Consider the following 25,706-nt stretch of genomic DNA (forward strand, 5'->3'; position numbering starts at 1 on the left):
ACCCACCCACCCCGACCTCACCCTGAGCTGGGAGAACGAGTTATACTGTCGTGCCGTGCTGTAAGGCAATTTGCCAACTTCCATCCACCTACAGCAGCACACAGCAAGTGCTCTGTCCAGGTTTGAATGTTGATCCTAACTATACTGTTTCGACTGGGACTTCTATACCATTGTCAACAACCCTAATTCATCTCTGCATTGCCCATCTCATTGTGGAAGTCATTGCTTCTGCAAAAGTGAATTATCCCACACTGGTTTTCAACCTCTGTGAAGGAATACCATTGAACTATCATTCTGGACTCTAGACTCACACAAAATAATAATTCTTTGCTCTATGGTCTTTGTCCTGTAAATCTTTCTTTCTCTATCGCTTTATTATATGAATAAGAACATAAGAAATAGGAGCAGGAGTAGGCCATCTAGCCCTTCGAGCCTGCCCCGCCATTCAATAAGATCATGGCTGATCTGAAGTGGTTCAGTTCCACTTTCCCGCTTTCTCCCCATAACCCTTAATTCCCTTGTCTATCAAAAACCTATCTACCCGTGACTTAAACATATTTAGCGAGGTAGGCTCCACCACTTCAACGGGCAGAGAATTCCAGAGATTCACCACCCTTTGAGTGAAGAAGTTCCTCCTCAACTCTGATCTAAACTGCGCCCCCCCCTTATCTTGAGGCTGTGCCCTCTAGTCCTGCTACCCTTTCTAAGTGGGAAGAATCTCTCTACCCTCTACCCTATCCATCCCCTTCATTATCTTATATGTCTCTATAAGATCCCCCCTCATCCTTCTAAACTCCAACAAGTACAGGCCCAGTCTATTCAGCCTCTCTTCACAGTCCAACCCCCTCATCTCCGGTATCAGCCTAGTGAACCTCCTCTGCACTCCCTCCAAGGCCAATATATCCTTCCACAAGTGCGGCGACCAAAACTGCACACAGTACTTCAGCTGCAGCCTCACCAGTACCCTGTACAGCTGCAGCATGACCTCCCTACTTTTATATTCTATCCCCCTCGCTATAAAGGCCAGCATCCCATTCGCCTTCCTGACCACCTGCTGCACCTGCAAGCTGGGTTTTTGCGACTCGTGCACAAGGACCCCCCAGGTCCCTCTGCACCGTAGCTCGCTGCAGCTTTTCGCTTTTTAAATAATAATCCCTCCTACTAATATTTCTGCCAAAGTGGATAACCTCACACTTGCTAGCATTACACTCCATCTGCCAGGTCCTCGCCCACTCGCTTAGCCTATACAGATCCCTCTGAAGACTTTCCACACCCTCCATGCAATTTGCTTTTCCGCTCATCTTCATGTCATCAGCAAATTTCGTCACCCTACACTCAGCCCCCTCCTCCAGATCATCGATATAAATGGTAAATAGTTGAGGCCCCAGCACCAATCCCTGCGGCACTCCACTAGTCACCAACCGCCAACCAGAATAGCACCCATTGATACCAACTCTCTGCTTCCTATTAGACAACCAATCCTCTATCCATGCTAATGCACTGAGGATACCTACTGACATCCCCTCTTGCATTTTGTGTGCACACGAATAAGCTAACCCGAGTTCATCCTATCTGTAGTTTGCTGTGAGATTTTAATAGAAAATTGGATTACACCAAAACTGAGGATTGGGAAATATGCTATCGCTTATAACGGCATCAAAAACAACTTTCTGTTAACAGATAGGTGGTGAGAGGAGAAATCGTGGCTGGTTAAATTAAACCCCCTCTTATCTCCAATATTTCAAGTTGTCATACCATATTTGCTGTTCATGATGTGGTCTCCTCTACACTGAGGAGCGCTAATGTGGGCTGGTTGATGGTTTTTTGAAAAGCTACAATCAATCTGCAAATGTAACACTGAGCTTTATTTAATTCTCCATCCCTGTTCCAATTCTGACCTCTTCTACATTGTTCCAACCAAGATCAACATAGGTTTGAGCAACAGCACATCATCTTTTGAGTAAAGGCACTTCAAGGTCTTCTATACTCAAAATTGAGTTCTGACAATTTCCAATCATAACTACTGTTCTCACTATTTTGAATGCAGTTGCTGGTAATGATTCTTCTTAAGATACTTTTAACTCCACAAGCCACAACATTTGTTTATTTTGTTGTTCTATTATTACTCATTTCTGCCTTTCATCCTCATCCCTTTTGTCATTAAATCACCCCAGCCTTCCACCTCATCACAAGTCTTTCCTCTTGTTCTTTCTTCCCCTCCTCCACTTTCTCTTCCACGATCACTTCCTGTTATACTGCAAACATCTACTTTTGAAAGATCATCTGAAATGTGAACTGTTTCTCCCTTCACAGATCTTACCTGACCTGTTGAGTATTTCCAGAATTTTCTGTTTTTGTTACAAAGTTCTTTTCTAACTATGTTAAATCATGTCTAACTGGCAATAACACGAATTTGCATTTATATAGCACCCATGGTGAAATGTCCCAATGTGCTTAACAGGAACGCTATCTAACTAAATCTGACATTGAGCCATGTTAGGAAATAGTGGAACAATGACCAAAAGCTTGGACAAAAACGTAGATTTTAAGCAGCATCTCAAAAAGTAGAGAAGGACATGGGGAGGTAGTGTGTTTCAGGAAGAGAATTTCAGAGCACAGAATCCACAGTCAGTAAGCTGCCAATATGGGGGCACTTAAAATTAAGAGGCCAGAATTGGTAGAGAGCAGGTAAATTGGACTTGATATTTTTAGGGCTGAAGGGGGTTACAGAGACAGGGCAGAAGTTGAAAACAAGGATGGGAATTTTGAAATTGAGGCTTTGATGCTCCAGACGCCAATCTAGTTCAGCGAGTACATGGTGATGGCTCAACAGACTTGGCGTAAGTAAGGACAACAGAAGTAAATAAGGCCTCATTGTTGTCTGGAAGATCATTGGAATAGTCAAATCCAGAGGTAACAAAGACATGCATGAATATTTCAGCAGCAAATGTGCTGATGCAGAGGAGATGTCAAGTAATGCTAAGGAGGTGGAAGTCAGCAGTGCTGGTGATGGAGTGGATATGTGGTTGGAAGCTGACCTTGATGTTAAATATGACACCAAAGCTGTGAAAATGGTTGAGTCCAACCTCAGATAGTTGTCGTGAGATGGACAGAGTTGATGGCTTGGGAATGGAGTTTGTAGCAAAGACCAAAAGACAATTTGTGGAATTTTCTATTCATTTGGTGGCAGCTGGAAAAGCTGGCGTACCCAGCTTTACACTTTTCAGATCATTAATTGTGTCTCAGTAAGGAGCTCAGTAAATCTCGGGGTGGGCTGGCATTCGCCTGCCCTACCATTACCTCCTGGGGGTGAAGGCCCTGGTACCATATTTAAATAGCACTCAGACAGCCATTCACTCACTGCAGGACAAGCGCTGCGGTGAGGAGGAAAATGGTGGCACTGAGATGAAACAAGCATTCTGTCCTACGATTCAGCAAAGCCTCCCTGGGGATTTTTCTCAAGGTAGTCCAGGGAGGTCCTCTTTCCAAAGGATAGGTGCAAAAAGTCCTCCCTCCTAACAACAGTGGCCTGGGAAAGAGTAAGCAAGGATTTTAGTGCCTGTGGCACACAGATGTGCTGCCCTGCAGAGCCACAAATGGGTGAATGATCTGCTCCACTCCACCAACCTAAGCAAAATTTCTCCTCCTTGCAAACTCAGACTGCCTGATGCCTTATGAGAGTGTAAGAGTTGGAGTTCACAACAATGTCACACGTGACCAGCAAGTGGGACATCAGCATTGACTATCTGTCACCCACTTTAAGTTTAGCACCTCATGTGAATTGCTGCATAAATGGTGCCTTAATCATGTACTGGAGAGGACTCAACAGACACCACAAGAATGTACGCTTTTGAACTGCTCGATCATCCATTGTGCTCACAGTAAATCCATCTGTCTTTATGCAGGGCAAGATCTCATGCAACAAAAGGGAGAGAACTAAGGCCAATGGGGGAACCCCAGAATTGCACACCCTCTCAATGTTCAGAGAACATGCCGCAGAACTAGCCAGTAATGAGAGGGGTTGTCGCCACACGAAGACAAGATCTGCCTCCCTCCAACAAGCCAGCGAGGATCCATCCAGTACACATCAACAACATACAAGCAATGGCTGTGAGTAAACTTTAATGTACAAGTTTGCCTAGTCAATCACTAATTCACTCTTCTCTCTATCCCAGGTGTTGGTAAGAAAAGATGGAAGGGTTCCTGAGGAGAAAACTGAGCCTCAGCCCCTAGATCATCTCAGAGGAGGAAGCAGAAGTATCCTCAGAAGAAGAACTGTCACTATGTTCAGCTGCAACCTCCACCAGTGTAGATACACGCACCTTGGTGGGATCTAGTTCTAAAGAAGGCTTGGATTCACAATCTGGCAGTCATCTCATAAACATGGGTCCAGAGCTGGAGGAGGCAATGACAAACATTCAGAAAGTTAGGATTATTGGGAACATTACAAATATCTCTAAGAGGGTTATGAGCATGTGCTCATCCTGATGAAGCCGTCTCCTCATTGCTCCTGGATGGCTTAGTAGTACTTTACATACTATACATACAGTACGAAATTTCCAGTACAACTGACCTGGAAGTCATTGCATGACAGTCCTCTCATTCACTTAGGGTTTTCCAGAAAGGATTGGACTTTATGAGCTGGAGTATGTCGAGGACTACCATGCCATGAAAGTGATGCCTTTGCATATCTCCTAAGTCCTCAGCAGAGTCTATGAAGGGAAGAAGTTGTCATTAACAGTTGTGTCAAAACTGATGAATCCACATTTCTCACCAATGCCAAGGTCACTAAGGACAGAAATTTGTCAGGCTTCTAACAATTACAGGGTCCTGGGTGTTTGTAATTAGTCTAACCATTGTCCTACTGAAACACTCTGTGCGGACAATTCAAAGCAAACCTTGCAGCTTTTTCTGCATGATGGAGAGTTGAAGATCACTGCATCCTGATGTAAGAGGAGCAAGTGGGATCAGTAGCGAGATGATGCTTCTGCATTGTGCTTTCATGAAAATGGATGATGGAGGAATAGAGTTTTTCAGATGCTGCTCTCTCTTGAGACACTGAATTGAAGAATGGGATCTGTATTCAGGCCATCTTACTAATCTGGAGTCATTCTTACATGGATGGATCCATCACTGTTTTGACTTTTCAGTCCCTTAAAAGCTGCCATGTCCACTGACTTGGTAAGGTCATGGGTGAAAGGACATGTGCTAAGGGAATGCAAATCATATTTCACAGCAGCCACTCGTTGCTAAGACATCCCTTCCAAGCATGGTTCTGTTGTTGGGGCATCAGGTGATTAATGTTACTTCTGTGGCAATTATTAGATTGCTGAACTTTCCTGAGATGTTCAAGCTGACGATGAAGGTGTTGGTGCAACCCATGCATTGAAAACTTTAGGAAACTTTGACGGAGTAAATTTGTCTTTGCCTTATTTCTCCTGGAATCGTGTAGGCACATTTGCCATGTTGTGCCTATGCAATGAAATCCTCATGTGATTTGTCTGAATCACCCTCTTCAGGCTCACGCCTTCAAGGTCCTCCTATTCCAAGGAGAAATCTTGCTCCTCAATGTCTCCCGCAGGCAACATATCCCCCTTTTGCAATGTGAAGTTGCATAGGGCCTAGAAAACAGGGTACTCTCTACGGTGGACAGCCCCATCTGACCATTCCAAATATCAGAAACACATCTTCAGGAAGCTTATAGTTGCTCCGTGAAAGACCCTGTGGCATGGAATGTGTTACATTGGAATTCCAGTCAGATGTACTCTTGTGAACGACGAACAGGCGTCATTAACTATGCCTCGCTGGCTCTTGTTCCTCAGACTGACAGTCTTCCCAGAGCTGTACCAATTGGTGGGCCCTTCTCCTCATTCTAATCATAACTATCAGCAAGGCAGCATTGCCTGCAGCCTGCATCCTCCACTTCGCACTGTATCTGCAAAAAGAATGCAACTGAGCAATCATTGCTACTTCCCCTTGAATGGCCTCCCTCCATTTCCAAGTCAGGAATCCAGTCTCAAGCAGTTGGCCTGCCCTCATCCCGAGACCACCCACCGCAGGTTAGTAATATTATGCAGGTTCAACGATGGTTGAGTTTCTCCCTTAAACTTGACTACGATTCACAATGCGGGTCTTACTGACCCATGTAACCCTCAGTCAAGCTTGCCTCCAGTAGCCAAGAACGCAGCTATTGACGACCTAGCCTTGTGCACATGTTATGACAGTACATATAGTGTCTTGTAAACCATGACAATGGAAATATTGAGGTTTGTGGCATCCATTTAGCTTCAATGCAGCAACCATGGCTCTTGATTGTTTGAGTTTCCTTCCCTTTTTAGAGGCCTCTGTGAGGACATTCAGATCAAGTTCACTTCAGCACCAAGAATTAATGGATTCTCATTTGAATGTGCATCATTATTAAAGGAGCAAACCTCGTTTATTAGGACCTTGAATCCAACTCTCAGCTAAGTGCTATTTCCAGTGGATTGCAGGAAATCAATAGGGTGCTCATTCAGTCAGCCTAAAATATTTACGCTGAACTCTTCCCACACACCTTGATGCCCCTCCCAGATGTTTTTCGAAGCTTGTTTTACTAACTTTATTATTGATCACTGAAGTGAACATGGCACATATTAGATTTAAACGCAACCAGTTCGCAACTTCTGCACGTCAGCCACTATTTTCTTGCTATCATCCTACATAGTCACTGCCTTCTAATTCCTATCCCTCTGTAACTATCCAGCTTCCCCCTGTTATCCTTGACCCCATCATTGTAAATGTTGATATTTCTGTTCTTCCCCGATCCCTTTAATGTTGATGTCCCATGCCCTTTGTCAATCTGATCCCTTCCTCTGCACATGATTATATGTAAGAAGTCTCACAACACCAGGTTAAAGTCCAACAAGTTTATTTGATAGTAAACCCACAAGCTTTCAGGGTTTGCCCCTTCGTCAGGTGAGTGGAGAGTTCTGGTCTCAAACAGCACTATTTTGAGACCCTCACGTGAGATCATCCATACCACCCATGACTTTCCAGTCACTGACATACAGAATACAGATGCCCCTTAACCTAGCTAGTACATCCTAGGGACAGCCTCATAAACATTCAGACCCATGACAGTATCTGAAACTTCCCCGGATGGCTTTTTTTTACCTTTGACCCCTGGGCAGTCTTTCATCCATCCACTCCATTGTTCCTTGCCACCAACAATCCCCCCCAGTCCTTCCTTCATCTCACCATTCACCCCCCAGATCTGACAGTCTCTGCCTCCAGTCCTGCCCTATGATCACTCTTCCCCTCTGATCATGCCTCCTGTGCCCAGCCTTGGTGCAGTTTGTGCCACAGGCAACCAACATGTAGCAGTAACAGTATATAAAGGTGGGTGAAAGGTGCATCTACTAAACTCAAAGCTGTGGAAAAAATGAAGCTCACCACTTCAATCATTACAATCATAAAACAGAACATTCTAATTATCCTCTGGAACGGCGCTGAATTTGGAAAGTAAACGTTGATTCCAGCGAGTTGACATTTAATAAGCACTCATAAGATGCCTAAAATTAGGTTTATGATATTGCTCAGCAAGAAATTCAGTCCACCTTTTACCCTCCTTGAAAGTCAGAAGAACAAAATTCCAAACTACTTTTCCACCAGCAGAAAATGTCAAATTAAGTGCTTCTGCCCTCCAAGATTCCCACTTCTGGCAGCAATGGAAAATTTCATCCAATGGCTATGGTCTCCCCAACATTTAGTTGGAGAAAAGTTTGCTCATCCAGCACTAAATATTGGACAAACAGTTGACAAATCAGAGATAGTGGCAGAGAGGTTGTGAGGAGTTAGAGCTGAGCATCATCACTGAGATGATGAGAACTTACTTGATTCAAAGGATTCTGAATCTTTGGAATTCTCTATCCTACAGAATTGTGGATGCTCCATCATTAAATATACTTAAGATTGGGATAGACAGATTGGTGGTCTCTCAGGAGCACAAGAAATATGGGAAAGAGTGGGAAAATGGATTTGACATCCACAGTCAGCCATGATCATATTTAACAGCAGAGCAGGCTCAACAGGCCATATGGTCTACTCCTGCTTCCATTTTTGTTTCGTGTCTACATGTGGAACCTATAAGTGGAACCCAATATTGCATCTTTGAATGACGCCACCGAGGGGCCGCACGTATGAGAAATCATAGCGGGCCACGGATAGCTCCATGATGGACACAAGAGATAGCTACGCAGGAGTAGGAAGAGGTCCTCTGGCTGTGGATCGATAGAACGAATGGTACCAAATGAGGGCATTTGGATGACAGAGGAGAGATTTTGAAGGAGGATGCTGTCGATGGAGGATGGTATGGTTAATTATGTCAAAAGCCGCAGACAGGGCAGAGGGATGAGGGCATATAGCTTACCATGGTCACATTACATAATATATAGTATGTGGCTTGACAATGATTGGTTCAGTCGTGTGGCAAAGATGAAAAAATTATAGCAAGGGATTCAAACATGGAATTGTGGGAAAGATGGCCACAGATTTGAGAAACAACAAAATGTTTGGAGTGGACAGAGGTGTCAGAGGCGGAGTAATGGATTCCATGTTCCAATAGATGAGTGGACATCCAACGGTTATTTATAAATGAGAATATCAGCAGGGTACCTTACCTGTCTAGCCAGGCTAATAAGCTCTTGGCAGCACCAATAAGGTCAACCACCGAGGTAAGGAAGTCATTTGGTAACCTTCTGGAAGCCCTGCCATCGTAATGGCCACTCCTCCGTCTGCCTGTTATAAAATTCTGTAGGTTTTTGGCTGAGGCATTCAGCTTGTGAGAAAGCGTTCTGAGGTTTTCAGTCTCTAATCCGTAATTCTGTAAGAGTAACAACAAGGGTATTAGTAGTTGGTACGTCAAATCGGTTACCATAAACTTTACTCCATAAGAAGGAAAGCGAGAACTTGTTTATTTATATGGAGCTTTTATGGCCATCCCAAAGCAGTTTACAACCAATTTGAAGTGATGTCACTATTGTATTCCAAGGAAATGTGGCAGCAGTGCTACACAAAGTTTTGATCCAGATTATCTGCCCAAAATTCTGGAAATTCGTATCCTTCTCATAGATGTGAGAGTGGCACCATCAAGTTTTAAGCTCGCTGATAATAGATGTTCATCTTACTTTTAGTTCACTTCGTTAAGACCTACATTCTGCCATTCTGTCAAACTGGTGTACATTTCAGCAATTGCCAGATTCTCTTCTCTTTGGTAGGTAGGTTAGGTGGTTCTCACATAGAATCATAGAAAATTACAGCTCAGAAACAGGCCTTTTGGCCCTTCTTGTCTGTGCCGAACCATTTTTTGCCTAGTCCCACTGACCGGCACTTGGACCAAATCCCCTCATACCCTTTTCATCCATGAACCCATCCAAGTTTTTCTTAAATGTTAAAAGTGACCCTGCATTTACCACTTTATCCGGTAGCTCATTCCACACTCCCACCACTCTCTGCATGAAGAAGCCGCCCCCCCCTAATATTCCCTTTAAACTTTTCTCCTTTCACCCTTAACCCATGCCCTCCGGTTTTTTTTCTGCCCTAGCCTCAGTGGAAAACGCCTGTCTGTGAATACTCAATAAGCCAAAGGGCCTCTTCTGTACTATATGATTCTGTGATTCATCTATTTTGTTGGGGAACAGTGCCTTTATATCTGGCTGTAGCTTCCTGCTGCACTGGCTTGTCTTCCAGCCACCAAACTAACACTACTAAGACATGAGCCAGGTCTTTCAAAGAAACTTAGAAGTTAAAATGGTCCAGGTCTCATATCAGCAAACAGAGGTGAACTTGACGCTCGTCTTCCCAGCCCCTTGCTCATAGCACATCCTGCATTATAATAAGCTTTCCATTTTAACAACGAGAACAGGGGTTCAGGCTTGCCTGCAAAAAGCTAAGAACACGGGTCTCTCCTGGCCCAGGGAATTTTCAGTTAAGTTTGGCAATATAAATTAACATAAAAGGAATTTAGACCATCATAATTGTAAGACAATTTTTTAAAAATTAAAGGTTTAAGAATGAATGTTAACACTATAAAATCCAACACCCCCAAACACAACATGTTAGCTTACTCCTCATAGCCCTCAAGTATTCACTTGTTTTCCCAATTAATCGTGCAGCAAACAATCATAACTGTTTTCTTACATGACATTATATGTTGAGTTACACACCCCAACTGCCTTTCAGTCATTAATCACCTAGATGACTCCAAGATTGTTGGACAATGATTTTTAGAAGTCATAGAAACCCTACAGCACAGAAGGAGGCCATTCAGCCCATCAAGTCTGTACTGACCACAATCCCACCCAGGCCCTACCCCCAGGTTCCTACATATCTACCCACTAATCTCTCTAACCTACATTACACTACACTCATTACACTAGGGGCATCTCATTACACTAGGGGCAATTTTTAGCATGGCCAATCAACCTAATCTTTGGACTGTGGGAGGAAACCGGAGCACCCAGAGGAAACCCACGCTGACACGAGGAGAATGGGCAAACTCCACACAGACAGTGACCCAAGCCGGGAATCGAACCCAGGTCCCTGGAGGTGTGAAGCAGCAATGCTAACCACTGTGCTAGTGCTGCCCCAATTTTTAGATTGGGAAATGTTGTAAATATGTAATGCAACATCAGTCTCTTGCTAGATTTGTCTCAAAGCCTCGAGGATAAAAGCCAATAGCTGCAGATACGCTCAAAACCACAAGTAAAGGAATTAAAATTAGAGAAAGGTTTTGCATGTGAGTGGATTGCTGCATAGGAGTCACTGCTGTGGAGGAAGGTCAGCCTGCTCCAACACTGCTTTTCCTTCCTCCATTCTGTATGCACTGCATCAATGACTAAAGCACACATTCAACTCATATGCAGTCTAGTGATAGTAATTAAATCAATATTAATTATTACCAAACAAGTACAGCACATTCAGTTAAAAGCTATTTACTCTGCGAAACACTTTGCTGGCTGTCTTCAATTTAATCTGCCCTATATTAACTTAAATGGTGTGCTATCAAGCTACAGTTTTCATTCCACTCCAATGTAATGATATTTGCACACTGTGCAGCAATGACAATTACCATATTGGTAATATGCTAGTGGCATGAAGTACTATATGACATTGTACACAGAACATAACAGGAATAAAACTGAGAACATGCATCCAAGTTGCTTGTCTTTGTGGACTGCACTAAAATTATAATCAGGGAGTTCTAGGTGCTACATTGATTTGCAAAACACCAACGCATCTTGGTGTACTCAAAGGATTTGTTCACCAATCAAGACCAATAACACTGAAAGCCGCCCTTTCTGAATTTTTAGGCCCACAGAGTCAAACAGGATGATCAGCAGACAGGAAACATAGGACTGAATTTCATTGGTCCCTGGATGGCAGGAACAGAGACAGCAGTGGCAGTAAGATAATGGGAGCCACGACAGTACAGTTTCTTGACATTAATCCCACCACCAGGGAAGTTTCCCATCAGCAGGTTTGAACCTGGCTGTGAGGCAGATCAGCTACTTATTCGATGGAGGTGTACAGCTAACTTGCATAATGAAAAGCCCCAATGAGTATAATTTAACAGAGTTTCAAGCTTTTTGCCAAAGGCAGGATGGCTCAATGCCATGTGGCGAGGCTACCAGTTGCATAGAGGCAAAAAACACTCAGCAGTCTGGGTGGGAAGCATCAGAGCCAGAGGCTCCATGGCTCAAAAGAGGTAGCTCCAGCACCAAATTCCCTGTGGTCCCAACAATCCTCTCACAGAACAATTTACATTTTCTCCCCTCCTGCAGTAAAGTCACTGAGCTATTCTCCTGTTTGTGAGCATGTGCTCAGAATCTAGTTTTTGACCTAATGTCAGTGTTCCAAAGCCCACAATAAAGGTCACTCCCTCAGTTCAGCTGGAACTCAGCTGCCTGAGCTTCTCAGACTTCTTACAGATTGCCAAAGCTGTACATGTCTTGTCCTTAACACTTATGTTCTCAGTAGCACTCATTAGGAAGACTAGCATTCATCTGAATCTGCAGAGATGTATTAACATGAATAGAACATTTTGCAGGCATTACGATGCCCATTTCTAGAATAGGTTAATCAATAAATGAGGAAATCCAACACTTAAAATGAGTCTCTAGGTACTTTACGTTTCAATTACTGACTGAGAACGTGCTGACAGTTTCTTACTGTGGTCAAGTGTTGGAAATGTAGCAATAACTTAATTTGCAATTGCATTTTGTATGTCTCCAGGCTTAAACTGGTCACCCATAATGGGGCTATATAGTTAGCAATAACTTTTATGGACAAATAAAAATACATTATGAACACGAGAATATTAATGCCAATCTTAATAAATTGCTTTGATTTTGTGACCTGAATAACATAAAATGGTCTATGCAAATAAATTGACGATCCATCCCATTCACCAAGACCACTGTGTTCAGTTATATCATCCCACTCAATCTTTGCAGCGGTGGCATGGCTCACAACCTAAAACTTCTTATCGTTTCAGCTCCTTACTCCTCAAACACTTTTTCTCCTTGACTATCATTCCCTTCTCCAACTCTTTCAAAGCCCTAACTCTCTATAGTCCTTCTTAGTTACTCAAGAGCTTCCAAACTAGAATCACTTTCCACCTCAGCCCCTCAGTTGCTCAACTTGTTCATGCATTTCACTGTAGCAGGAGATGCAGAAACCTCTGCTTTTTGAATACTATTAAAACAAAGTAGATTAGTTTAAACTAGGGGCTACAATGTGTCTTATATATATCAAAGGTACCATAATGTGCCTTTGTATATTGTATGAAGGTATTGACTGTATAAGCACATATATAATCATTTTTGAACAAGTATTCTAGATTTAAACTATATTTTTCATTTTCTTGTGAGCTTTGGTCAACATGCAATTGACTCCTTGGCGTAATGGGAAATTAGTTTAATTAGATATACCGCATTCTTTTGGAACAATCAAGCACAGAGTATATAGCCTATCGGGGCAGGCCAGGCAGCTACAAACAACCAAGGTTTTTGAAATGAATAGAAAGATTCAGCCTCTAGCTGCAATGAATAGATGTATTGGGTCTCCACTGATGAGGGGACAGAAAAAAGATAAGTAATATAACTCCCTTCACATTCCCAGGACTGCAGGGCTAGGAGCGACACTTGAACCCACCAGATTTGCATAAGTAAGGTTACTAGGCAATGGGGGAAAAAGTGTATTAACGTAATTGAATCATCCAGCTCAGATGACAGGTTGGGTGGGAGGATCCAATCTTCCGAAAGGTATATTTGCTGTGCTCATGTGATGTAACGTGAGGGAGAGGTTGGAATCCTCTGACCATCTCTCTCCCAATGTGTCAGTCAAATAAAGCGTATTTAACTGCATACTGTCTTTAGCAAGTCTTTGTGTTAACTGTGATCAGCTGAGTACAAGACCCCCACCCCACACTGAGGAATGCCCTGAGAAAATCCTCTTACATTAACCTTTATAGAAATTCCCTATTTCCCCTCTCCTCTGGTATATCTTCCCTTTTGATCTCACTCATCATCACTGTACAACATTTCCTCACTCATGTCATCCCCTCTAAGCCTAGTCATCACACTATCCAAAGTTTTAATCATGGACAATTTAATCACCGGCGAGTTTAGTATTTACCATATCTCCTGCTCTACAGCCAAATGCATTATCACTTCAAGGCATCTTGGAAGGTGAGAACAATTCCAATTAATTGGCTCAATGACAAACTACTCCTTTTGGTTCTGTTTCTTACTTCCTTTTGTCATTATCTCTATGTCAAATTCATGAAGCCCATGGCCTTTACACCTCAAAGATTAAGATTGTCTTTTCAGGTTGATGAGAGCAATGCTGTTGATGGGGGGTACAAGAACTTCCAAAAGGCATTTGATTCTGTGCTGTAAAACAAATTTGTGAGCGAAGTGTTAGCTTGTTGAATAAATGGGACAATACAGTAGCAAATGGGTAGAAAATTGGCTGAGTGACAGAAAACAATTAGCAATGTTTAATGGATATTTTTCAGGCTGGAGGAAAGCTTGTAGTGGAATTTCCCAGGGAACAATGTTGGGACTTTTGCTTTTCTTAATATATATATTAATAACCTAGACCTTGGTGTACAGGGCACAATTTCACTATTTGCACAAAATACAAAACTTGGAAGCATTGTGAACTATAAGGAGAGTAGCGCAAAACTTCAAAAGGACATAGACAACTTGTGGAATGGGTGGATAGGTGGCAGATGAAGTTTAATGTGGAGAAATGTGAACTGATTCATTTTGATAGGAAAGATATGGAGAGACAATCTAAAGTAAAAGGTTCAATTCCGAAGTGGGTGCAGGTACGGAGGGACTTGGAGGTATATGAGCATAAAACATTTAAGGGGGGAAGACAGGTTGGAAAATGTGGTTAATAAAGCATACTGTATCCTAGACTTTAGTAATAGGGCCATAGAGTACAAAGCAAAAAGGTTAAGTTGAATTTGTATGAGACAAAGTCTGATCTCAGCTGGAGGTTTACATCCAGCTCTGGGCACCTCACTTGAGGAAGGATGTAAAGCTTTGGAGAGAGTACAAAGAAGATTCATGAAAATGGTTCCTGAAATAAGGGACCTCAATTATGAAGATGGATTGGATAATTTAGGACTGTTTCCTTCGAGAAAAGAAGGCAGACAAGGGATATGATAGTGGTTTTCAAAATCATGAGGGATCTGGAAAGAGCAAATCGGGAGAAACTGTTCACACTAGCAAAAGGATTGAGAACGAGAGGGCATAAATTGAAAGAAATTGGAATAAGAAACAAAAGCAACACGAAGAAAAAAGGTTTTCACGCAGTAAATGCTTAAGGTCTGGAATGCACTGCCTGAGCACGTTCAATTAAAGCTTTCAATTAGACAGTTATCTGAAAAGGAAGAAGGTGCAAGGTTACAGGGAGAAGGCAGAGGAATGGCACTATGAGAATTACTCATTCAGTTCTGAGACGGTGGTTGAATTGCGCCCTTCAGCGCTGTAACAATTCTGTGGTTTACCATTAGAACACTGTCTTGTGTTACAATATGAGACTTATAAGGAAGAGTGTATGTTTGGGACTGTGTCTTTAAATTAGGATGAAATGAAGAGGATCATTTGACCTCTGGGGGCATTTGTTGGGGGTGGGGTCCCACTGCCACTCTGCATTCAGGCTGAATGACAGAGGGAGGGAGGCCAGCTAATGGGGCTGGCTATCAGGGTGAGAGGGGGTTCTGTACTGCCACTGGAGGGGGGAGGGGAAAGAGAGGCAGGATAGTGGCGGCAGGAGGGTAGAGGTTGGGCTTGGGCATGCTTGGGGGAGGGGGGGCTGGGGCCAACAATTGAGCTGTGGTGGGGGGCGGTGTCCACAGGGCCAGCATTACAGGGGTTGTGGCCAGTGATTGAGTTGGCCAGCAAACAGGAGGCTGGCAGGGAAGGGCCATGACACATGCGCCAATCACAGCACTGACAGATTGTTGCAAGCACAGTGGCCCGCTCAAAGCTATGCTGCTGGGCTCTCCAGCAGGGACAGGCCCTGCCCCTTCATTTTCAGCATGAATCATGCCAGGGTACTTTGCTGTGCCTGAGTGTGGGAGATTCATTTTGAAAATCCCATGGAAGAAACCAGCATGATTTACTTCAGTTTTTACACAAATTAGACACTTAGAATTGTTTTGGGAGAATCCCAGCCCAGATTGATTCTTAAATGGCCTAGCAAACCACTCAGTTCAAGGGTAATGTGGACTGGGCAATAAATAAATGCCAATTTCCCATTAAAGAAGGAAAAAAAACTCTGCAAACTTAACACGATGAAACATAATGGCTGGGGAAAGAGGGGGAAAGGATGGTTTTCCAACTTTAATTCAGGGTAGATGGGCTTGTCAGTTTCCCAACTGAGAAATAATTTTCACAAATAGAATTCAGATTTTGCTGTTTGCTAGTAGAGAATTTCAATATTGCTGAAAAAAGAGACATGTCAAAGCATAATCTTACATTTGTCAGAACAGTTTGTAAGAATACCAATAATAAAGGGAACAACAATTTGTATGTCTTTTTCAGCAATTCACATTTTCCAAATATAAGTTACTGGCTATATGGACTCAAACTGATCTTTCTCCATTTAAATTAAAGGTATTAAATTGCAAGCCTAGCTGGCAAGCCTAACATTTGATGCCCATCCCCAATCATCCCTGAAAAGGTGGTGATGATGGCTTCTTGAACCACGGCAGTCCATCTGATTCCACATAGAGGTGAATCAGGATAGTGTATGGCTTGGAGGGCAACTTGCTGGTGCTTAAAATAAAAACCACCTGAGGAAGTGTTATCCCAGGACACTGTGGGAGGCTAGGGAGGAAATTGCGGATCCCCTAGCTGAGATATTTGAATCATCGATAGTCACAGGTGAGGTGCCTGAAGATTGGAGGGTGGTAAATGTGCCTTTGTTTAAAAAGGACTGCAGGGAAAAGCCTGGGAACTACAGGCCAGTGAGCCTCACATTTGTGGTGGGTAAGTTGTTGGAAGGTAATTTGAGAGACAGGATCTACTGGCATTTAGAGACACAAGGACTGATTAGGGTCAGTCAGCATGGCTTTGTGAATGGAAAATCATGTCTCACAAATTTGATCAAATTTTTTGAAGAGGTAACCAAGAAGGTTGATGAGGGCAGTGCAGTTGATGTTGTCTACACGAACTTTAGCAAGGCCTTTGACAAGGTACCGCATGGTAGGTTATTGCATTAGGTTAAATCTCATGGGATCCAGGATGAGGTAGCCAAATGGATAAAAAACCGGCTTGATGACAGAATGTGGAGATGCCGGCATTGGACTGGGGTAAGCACAGTAAGACGTCTTACAACACCAGGTTAAAAGGGTTGCTTTTCAAATTGGAGACACGTGACCAGTGGTTGTGCCTCAGGGATCAGTGTTGGGTCCACTGTTAATTGTCATTTATATTAATGATTTGGATGAGAATATAGGAGGCGAGGTTAGTAAGTTTACAGATGACACCAAGATTGGTGGCACAATGGACAATGAAGAAGGTTATCTCTGATTGCAATGGGATCAATCGGGCCAGTGGGCTGCCGAAAGGCAGGTGGAATTTAATTTAGATAAATGCAAGGTGATGCATTTTGGTAGATCGAACCAGGGCAGTTAATGGTAGGGCGTTGGGGAGAGTTACAGAACAAAGAGATCGGGGGTACAGGTTCATAGCTCCTTGAAAGTGGAGTCACAGGCGGACAGAATGGTGAAGAAAGCATTCAGCAAGTTTGGTTTCATTGGTCAGAACACTGAATATAGGAGTTGGGATGTCTTGTTGAAGTTGTATAAGACATTGATAAGGCCACATTTGGAATACTGTGTACAGTTCTGGTCATCCTATTATAGAAATGATATTATTAAACTAGAAAGAGTGCAGAAGAGATTTACTAGGGTGCTGCCGATACTTGATGGTTTGGGTTACAAGGCGAAGCTGGATAGACTGGGACTTTTTTCTCTGGAGCTTAGGAGGCTGAGGGGTGATCTTATAAAGGCCTATAAAATAATGAGGGACACAGATCAGCCAGAAAGTCAATATCTTTTCCCAAAGATAGGGGAGTCTAAAACTAGAGGGCATAGGTTTAAAATGAGAGGGGAGAAATACAAAAGGGCCCAGGTGGGCAATTTTTTCACACAGAAGGTCTGAAACAAGCTGCCAGAGGTAGTAATAGAGGTGGGTACAATTTTGTCCTTTAAAAAGCATTTAGACAGTTACAACGGTAAGATGGGTGTAGAGGGATATGGGCCAAATGAGAGCAACTGGGACTAGCTTAGGGGTTAAAAAGAAGGATGGCATGGACAAGTTGGGCTGAAGGTCCTGTTTTCTTGCTGTAAATCTCTATGATTCTAATCACATTCATAGCTTGAGGAGTGGTTACATTTCCAAGTGAATTTAATCTAGGAGAAAGTAAAATCTGCAAAATAGCCATTTGCAGGCTTGCTTCTTTCTTTCATCCATGTTGGAAGATCTCCTGGGGCTTTGCTCATGGATATTCGCCAGCTTGGAGTTCAGTAACTGAGTTTTAAAATAGCCTGCTTCTGAGCACTTGCAATTCCCATCCATATTCTGCAGAAGCTATATTTGACATCCTAGACCCAAGCCTGTTTTTTGGAGCCAACTCAGGCAGAAGGGAGATTCTCCTTAATGGTTCTTTGCATCTTAATAAATGAGGAAGAGAAGAATTGCAGAAATGCAAACAGGATATTTATAATCAATTGTGGAAACAGGCTGTGCTTTACACAGCATCAGTACCACTTCTTAGACAGAAGTAAGTCTCATATTAATTGGTTCTAAATCTAAACACGATCAGTCCAAAATCAGTTTTACTGCTCACAACACTCACTGTTGCCATATAAAAAAGAAATGAGGAGCTTGCATTTATAACCCTAAAGCACAAAACAGCCAATGAAGCACATTTGGTGTGAAGTCACTATAATTTATGAAGTGCAGCAGACAATTTGCACACTGCAAACTTGCACAAACTGCAATAAGATAACGACCAGATCATCTGTGTTTAGTGATGTTGAAATAGTGTCAAATATTGGTCAGTACTCATGTGAAGGAAAATGCCCTTGCTTATCTTAAAAACAATGCCAGGAGATCTTTAATGTCCATCTGAGAGGATTCAACATCTTACCAAAAGATGGCACATCAGTGCAACACTCTCTCAGTCGTACCCTAAAGTGTCAATGCAGCGTTCTCACATTGTTGATATGAGCTCTGCATTCATCATCTTGTTTCAATCAATATTCTTCAAATCATTTAAAATCTTCTCCTGCTTTTTTTTGCTTTTCTCTCTCTCTTTGGTCATGCTCCATGACGTAACCGCCCTCGTCTCCAGCACCTTCAAAAGTGTCAAGCATCAAATCACTCAGGGGCGTTGACAAGTTTGCCTCTGCAAATGGCCAGAGACATCTTACAGATACACAATGTTTCCAAACATATCATGAAAAAAAGTGCAAGTCAAGTAAAGAGATGCAAACTGCAAGATTCATTGGGTGAAAACAGGTCAACCAAGAACTCATGAAGAAATGTGGCTACAGGTGAGATGACAGACAAATGCATAGCAAGGAGCCAACACCAAAAATCTTTCAAAGTTTCAGATGGAGGAAATAAAAGAGCAACTAACAAAAAATTATGTTTTGATGATCATAGGGGCATGATTAGGTTTTTTTGACGCAAGTAACTATTGTTTGCACGAAATCGACTTATCTATGTTTTGATTGATTTTTAGTGAATGTTGAACTTGGGCTAACCAGGATACTTTGCATTCTAAGGACATTTGTGCAATTTTCCATGCTCTATGGATACATGGAGCATATAGAAGATGTTTTGTTTTTAAATTAATTGCAGGTAATTTAACATAAAACATATTCTGTATCCAAGCACAGATATCTATGTCAAATGTATTCACACGGCAAAGAACTGGAAACAGAACACAAGCTTATCCCAAACAATCATTGTGTCAGCAAATATATTCCCAAGTAGCTCACTTCAGAAGCTGTGCGAAATTTCCCCAGGAAAGGAGACAGGTTTACATGTGGGTCAGAATCATCATCCTGCCAGCTTTCAGGTTTCTGCAAGGGAGGATTAGAGGTGAGCAGGGAACTCCCTTGAATCTCTCAGTTACGTTATTCAGAGGAAGTTCAAGTAGTTAAGAGGACAATTAAGAACTGCTTTAATCCTCAATTCCAATTTTCCAGCCAGGCTTCTTATATGTCAATCTGTCAACTCACCAGAGTTGCTTAGGCAGCTACATAGTGGGAAGATTTTATTCCATGAAACTGAAAAGTTTGTACAGCTTTGATTAATGAAACTAAAGAGCTCCAGCCATGTTCACTGAGAGACTGTTACTCAGCGTACTTCTTCTCTGAGGCTGCTTTCACTATTTGGCAGGTGATTGCCAACTTCCTGGTAAATACTTCACTTGTCTAGTGCTTAGCTCACCTCTAGCTGCATGACCTTGTTGCTCGCCTTCATTACAACATGGTAGCAGCTTATGCAGTGTAACCTCCAACCTCTGATGAGGGGCAAGAGCAGAAACTACATCACCACTGACAATTTCAGCAGCATTAGCAGCCTCCCTCTAGGTCTCTGTAGGGTAGAGGAGATGGCCAATGGCATCCAGTTGCAAAGCACCACAAGACAAGCTCTACTGACATGTCTGATATCTGCAGCCTCTTGAGACATGACCTCCTTCCCTGTGGAGCAGGTGGACATGTATTACAGTGGTCAACACCACATTCCACTTACCCCGTTGTCTTTACCTTTCCCCATGTACTCACTTCTGCAATAGTTGTGAGTATTCATTAATGATTCATGTAGAGATGAAGGAAAGACACCACTTGTTGAGAATGACTGAGAGATATGGGCATCAAAGGAGAATAGAATGAGGGTGTGTGAATGTTGCTGTTCAGGTGGAATTGTGAGGAGATGCCTGCAGAGAGAAGTAAGAATGCATTTTATCAAATGAATGCTGAACAGGAGAATATCCGGCAAGACAGAGTGTGGGGCTGGGCATTTGAAAGTGTACTGCCATTCTCATGTTGTTCTTTTGAGGTCCTGGATTCTCATGTGCACTGTCTCTAGGAAGAAGGGACAACATTTCTGCTGCTGACTTCCTTTATCACTTCCATCCATGTCTGCTTAGTTCTAGAGATTGTCCTCTTTCTCTTGTCCTTGAGGATGATCATTTCACTGCACCCTCTCAGATTCTGCAGCAGGACCTCTAATTAAGAGTATGCGATTGGGTAACAGACTTCCCAGGTATCCTTTCCGCTCTTGTGATGGCTGCAACCCCAAAAACCCAAGTGCTGATGAGCCTCCGTAAACCCATGTAGTGATCCCTTTAATTAGAAATTCTTCCTTTGACAGAATACATGCACCATTCTGCTCGCCTTTCCCAAATTGGGTCAGACAACCTGGAGGAGTTACCTTCAAGTTAAGCAAATTAGGAAATTGGTATCTCCAGCAACAAATGGTCCACCATTCAAGCAGGGACTTATCTCCCAAAATCCCTCCCTGTGTTTCTATTGACTTGTTCAATGTTCTTTGTAGGTGACTTCCATACTTGCAACTAAGCATACAATTTTCTAATGACATAATTTCCAGATGGGCAATGTGATAATCCATTGCTTTTTTTTATTATTCCCACTTTCCCTATTTGGCTCAACTCCAGGATTTTCTCAGAAGGCATCCTAAGCACAAAGGACAATAAATCTTCACAAGGTGCAAAGAACTAACAGTGCAGGCAGCTAGCTTGCTTGCTTTGTTTGCATTTGTGATGCTAATCACTGAGTGATGACAATGCTGGAAAATGACCTTTTTTGGTGGGCGGGAAAGCCAGAGGGAATTGAGAATCTAAAGGCTGTCCCCAAATAGCTTTTATGCCAATGGAATTTCCCTTCCCACTACCCCAGCACCTGGCTAACAAGGTTTCTGTAACGAAAGGCCAGAATCCCATTACCAAACTTTAAATATCATTCGTGGGCTTCCCCACTGCACCTCCCCGCCACGATATCGGTAAAGTTTACAACTTTTCACAAACGGTCCCCGCCAGGTGTTCACAGATAAGGCCAGCCCTCGAGGGCAGTGGGGGATTGATTCATGTCCCACAATACACTAGCAGTGTCCATGGAGAGGGAGGGGAGGGGGTTTCCCATGTTCATGGGGGTGTGGGGGGGAGGCTCTGTGCAATCTCTTTGCTCGTTCTCCAAAATATGATAGCACAAATTAGCTACCATATTTTCCAACAAAAAACTCAAATTTAAAATTGGCCAGTAACTTGCTGGTAAGCGTTTTGCAACATTCTAAGAACATGAATGATGCTGCATTGATTCATTCATTCATTTTTCTTTTCTGTAACCACTCGTATTTAGATGAGCACATCCCTATAAATTTGAATTCAGAGCTACATTTTCCACATAGCTCACTGGGTACCTGATAGCACCTGAAACTGCGCTGGCACTTTCCATAACAACGAGAATCAGTGAGCCATGGGCTAGCTTTGCCCACAAATGTTTCGCTGAGTGCAAACCTGGAGCCAAAACACCTGATTTAATAAAAGTCAAAACTGAGCCTTGTGCAAGTGACTGAACACAACAAGTGAGGTTACATTTCTACATAAGTTAGAGGTAAAGGTGCTGCTTTTATAAAAACTGCTTTAAATCTATGGTAACCACTGTAAATATCTATAGCACGATTATTGTACATGGCTCCATGGCAGTTGCAACCAGCCAGTCAGAAGTCTGAACACTGCTCTAAAGTTTCCCTCGTTTATCAGATAAGGTTTATTAATGCTTTAGGTCCCAGTTTTGAGCAGCATATCCAATTCAAATGCAGGCAGTTGGGGCTAGCTTAGGGGTTAAAAAAAAGTGTGACATGGGCAAGTTGGGTAAGGGCCTGTTTCCATGTTGTAAACCTCTATGATCTATGACTCATTGAATACAACCAGCAAACAAGGAGCTTGCAATCTTTCACATCTTCAGGACATTCCAAAGGACTTCATAGTGGAAGACTTACTTTTAAAAACATAGCCACAATCATTTCATACAAAATTGTGACAGCCAATTTGCACATAACATATCCCTCAGTTAACCATCACAAATAGCAAAATAATAAGTGATGTTAACTGAAGGATAACTATTCATCTCCTCTGCTCATCAAGTAATTACATATACATGAGAAGAAAGATGGCACCTCCGGCAGCTCAGCTCTCCCCCTGTGCTTCACTGGAATGTCATCTGAAATTAACTGCTCAAGGCTGTGGAACGGGGCTTCAATCCATATCTTCTTGATTCAGGAGATGACCGTGCTTTGAGTAAACAAAGGTTGATGGAACTGTTGAAGCACTACATTCAAAAGGAATGCATCATGAGACTTTGTGTCTTCTAAACCACTCTCCACTACAACTGGATTTCACTGGTCTTGCAAAATGACTGTCACTGTGTTATTATCCTTAAATATTGACATTTTTTAAGTGTGTTATTGATATTATCAATAGTTCAAGGACAATCAAATCAATTGTTCTTTCCAAGCCAGCATTTTTTTTCAAAATGACTTTGGGGGTTTTCTGGAGAACTGAACACTCCCCAAGGTGAGTGCGGTACTTTTGGCACAAGCAAATCACATCCAAAGCACAACTCATTGCAAATGCTCAGGAAAAATGCTGGAAACCCAAAACAATGAGTGTACATGGAAAGAAAACCATGCAATTGAAACAGTAATTTTCAAACATTTCATGTTTAGGAGACTCCCTGAGAATATTGGCAGACTGCTGGGATCCCCTGTTAATGTTATCCAACATTAAAGAGGGCTGTATTAAGAACCCAAGGTTAAAAGGGAGAGTGGTGGCACATTGGGTAGCATCCCTGCCTTTGACCCAGAAGCTCCAGGTTTGAGTCTCACGCCTGGCTTGATGGCCAAGGAAGGTGCATTCATAACACTGTCAGATAGGTTGAGTGTCAACCTGTAAGTCCTTCCAAAAATACCAGTGGCTGGCTATAAGTGAAGGAGAGACTTCTGATCAGCAACACTTAGAGTGGAATGGCACTCCTCAAGCTATAAGCCCCTGGTGACAGACTAACAACCTGTTCTGGGAAATATCATAAGTCTCACAACACCAGGTTAAAGTCCAACCGGTTTATTTGATAGCAAAAGTTTTTGCTACCAAATAAATCTGTTGGACTTTAACCTGGTGTTGTGAGACTTCTTAATGTGTTTACCCCAGTCTGGGAAATATTAGCATTGGAAATGGACAAAATCTGCCATAGTGCACCACTAGGCACGGGGAGAGAATTAGAATTGGAATAGAAAGAAGGTTAAAAAGGATATATTATTCGATTCAAGGTTTAATGGTAGTTTTTTCTGTGACTTCAAGCTTCCAGTTGGGAGCCTTACTGAATAAGGATGTACATCTGAAGATGAATTTTCAACCATGCATTTAAAATGATAAAAGAATCTGAGCAGCACATGGTTGCTTATCTATTAAGCACTTTCAACGTAAATATACCTTCTGACATAGAGCTCTAGCATCAGAGTCAAGCTGATATTTGCACAGAAAATACCAACATTTGATAACAGTAACAAGAATCTGATGAACTCTCATACTCAAGGGAATCCCCTAAAATTATTTCAATATTGATCTGTGTCTTTCATTTTCAAATTTAATAAAGCCCAAATACGAATCAGGAAAAATATCATTCTCTTCACCTCAGTGTCTCCGTCTTCACTATAAAAGTGTTCATAGAATGTTTCCAATTCAAAACACACAGAAGTTATAACAGGTTCTGTCAGCAGTAGCCTGTCATGCCATTGATCTACTGTTTCTTTCTCATTCCTAAACTCTCAGGTTAAGGAATACAAATGTCACCTGATGACATTTTTTGTAATTCGTCCCCTGGCCTTTGTTGAAGTAATTTTGTGAGACAACATGAAAGAAATGGTAGTGGGTTTAAGAGAAGAATTTTTAGTTAAGCTAACAGCATATTATTGGTTTTATCTACGAAACCGCAAGCACTGAAAGTGTTCAGACTGCAGGCGACACGAAGATAGGTAGGAAAGTACGTTGTGAAAACGAAGTGAGGAGGTCATAGACGGATATAGATAGACTGAGTGAATGGGCAAAAATATGGTGGAGTATTATGTGGGGAAAATGTGAAGTAGTTCATTTCGGCAGGAAGAATTAAAAAAAGCAGAGCATTACTTAAATGAAGAATGACTGCTAAATTGTGAGGTGCAGGGGAATCTCATGCATGAGTCACAAAAAGAAAGCATTCAGGTACAACGACATAATCAAGAAGGTTAACAGAATGCTATATTTCCAGATATTAAAGACAATTCAATGGGTATGCAATGGTGAATATTTTGAATTGTTTTATTTTGTTTGAAATTCTCTGGCCTCCCCTCAGCGTGTTTCTCGGTGGCAGGAGGTGGCGTGCCATTTGCTAGCAGTGGGATCAGAGAGTCCTGCTGCTGTCAATGAGAATTCCCACTGAAACCATTTCACGCCACTGGTAAACCCCAGAGCATGGGGTGCTCTGCCAGCAAGACCAGAGAATCCCACTGGCATGAAAGACTGGAGAATTCCGGCCTTTAGTCAATTGAAATTAACTATTTCTTCTTGGCAAGCTTAACAAGCAAATGTTAGCTTATGGGGACAGTAAGTATAAAGGAAGAAAACCTTATGAATCAGTGAACATTTTCGTGGTTCAAATGTGTGAGAGTCCCTTGAGACAACTAGGTCACACTGCATTATAAAAATAAACCTGCTGACCTACCACCAGTTTATTGCATAACCCACTTATGCTTAGAGGCTTTGGGGCTTTTCACACACTGTGGCCATCTACTTATAGAATTTCAAAATAAACAACAATCTCCCATTTTGTGCAGCTGATATAGCATCTTGACTGTGTGCCTGGTTAATTACACAAAATATTCTAGCAATGTGAGTACAAACCGCCTGGTTAATCTATTAATGGCACCAATTGGCAATATTATGGAATCACCAACTCTTCGTCACCCAGCATCCCATCTTGGAAATATACTGCTTTTCTGCCTGATATCATCATATGAATATCTTCATCACATAGACAAGACAGTAGCAGTCTGAGAAAGCAGTCAATCACAACATCC

General features: G+C 42.3%; 1 protein-coding gene across 1 annotated transcript in view; it reads right to left on the minus strand.

The window, feature by feature from the left end:
• The window catches only part of LOC145342123 (connector enhancer of kinase suppressor of ras 2), a 711,051-nt gene that overhangs the window by 502,765 nt on the left and 182,580 nt on the right, over nucleotides 1–25,706 (minus strand). The window contains exon 3 of the mRNA XM_080187363.1: nucleotides 8,658–8,860. Coding sequence (XP_080043489.1) covers nucleotides 8,658–8,860 — 203 coding nt within the window. The remainder of the gene's footprint in view (nucleotides 1–8,657; nucleotides 8,861–25,706) is intronic.

The sequence above is a fragment of the Carcharhinus amblyrhynchos genome, chromosome 4 (genome assembly GCF_965287045.1).
Source record: "Carcharhinus amblyrhynchos chromosome 4, sCarAmb.v2.hapA, whole genome shotgun sequence".
In the NCBI taxonomy this organism is placed as follows: domain Eukaryota; kingdom Metazoa; phylum Chordata; class Chondrichthyes; order Carcharhiniformes; family Carcharhinidae; genus Carcharhinus; species Carcharhinus amblyrhynchos.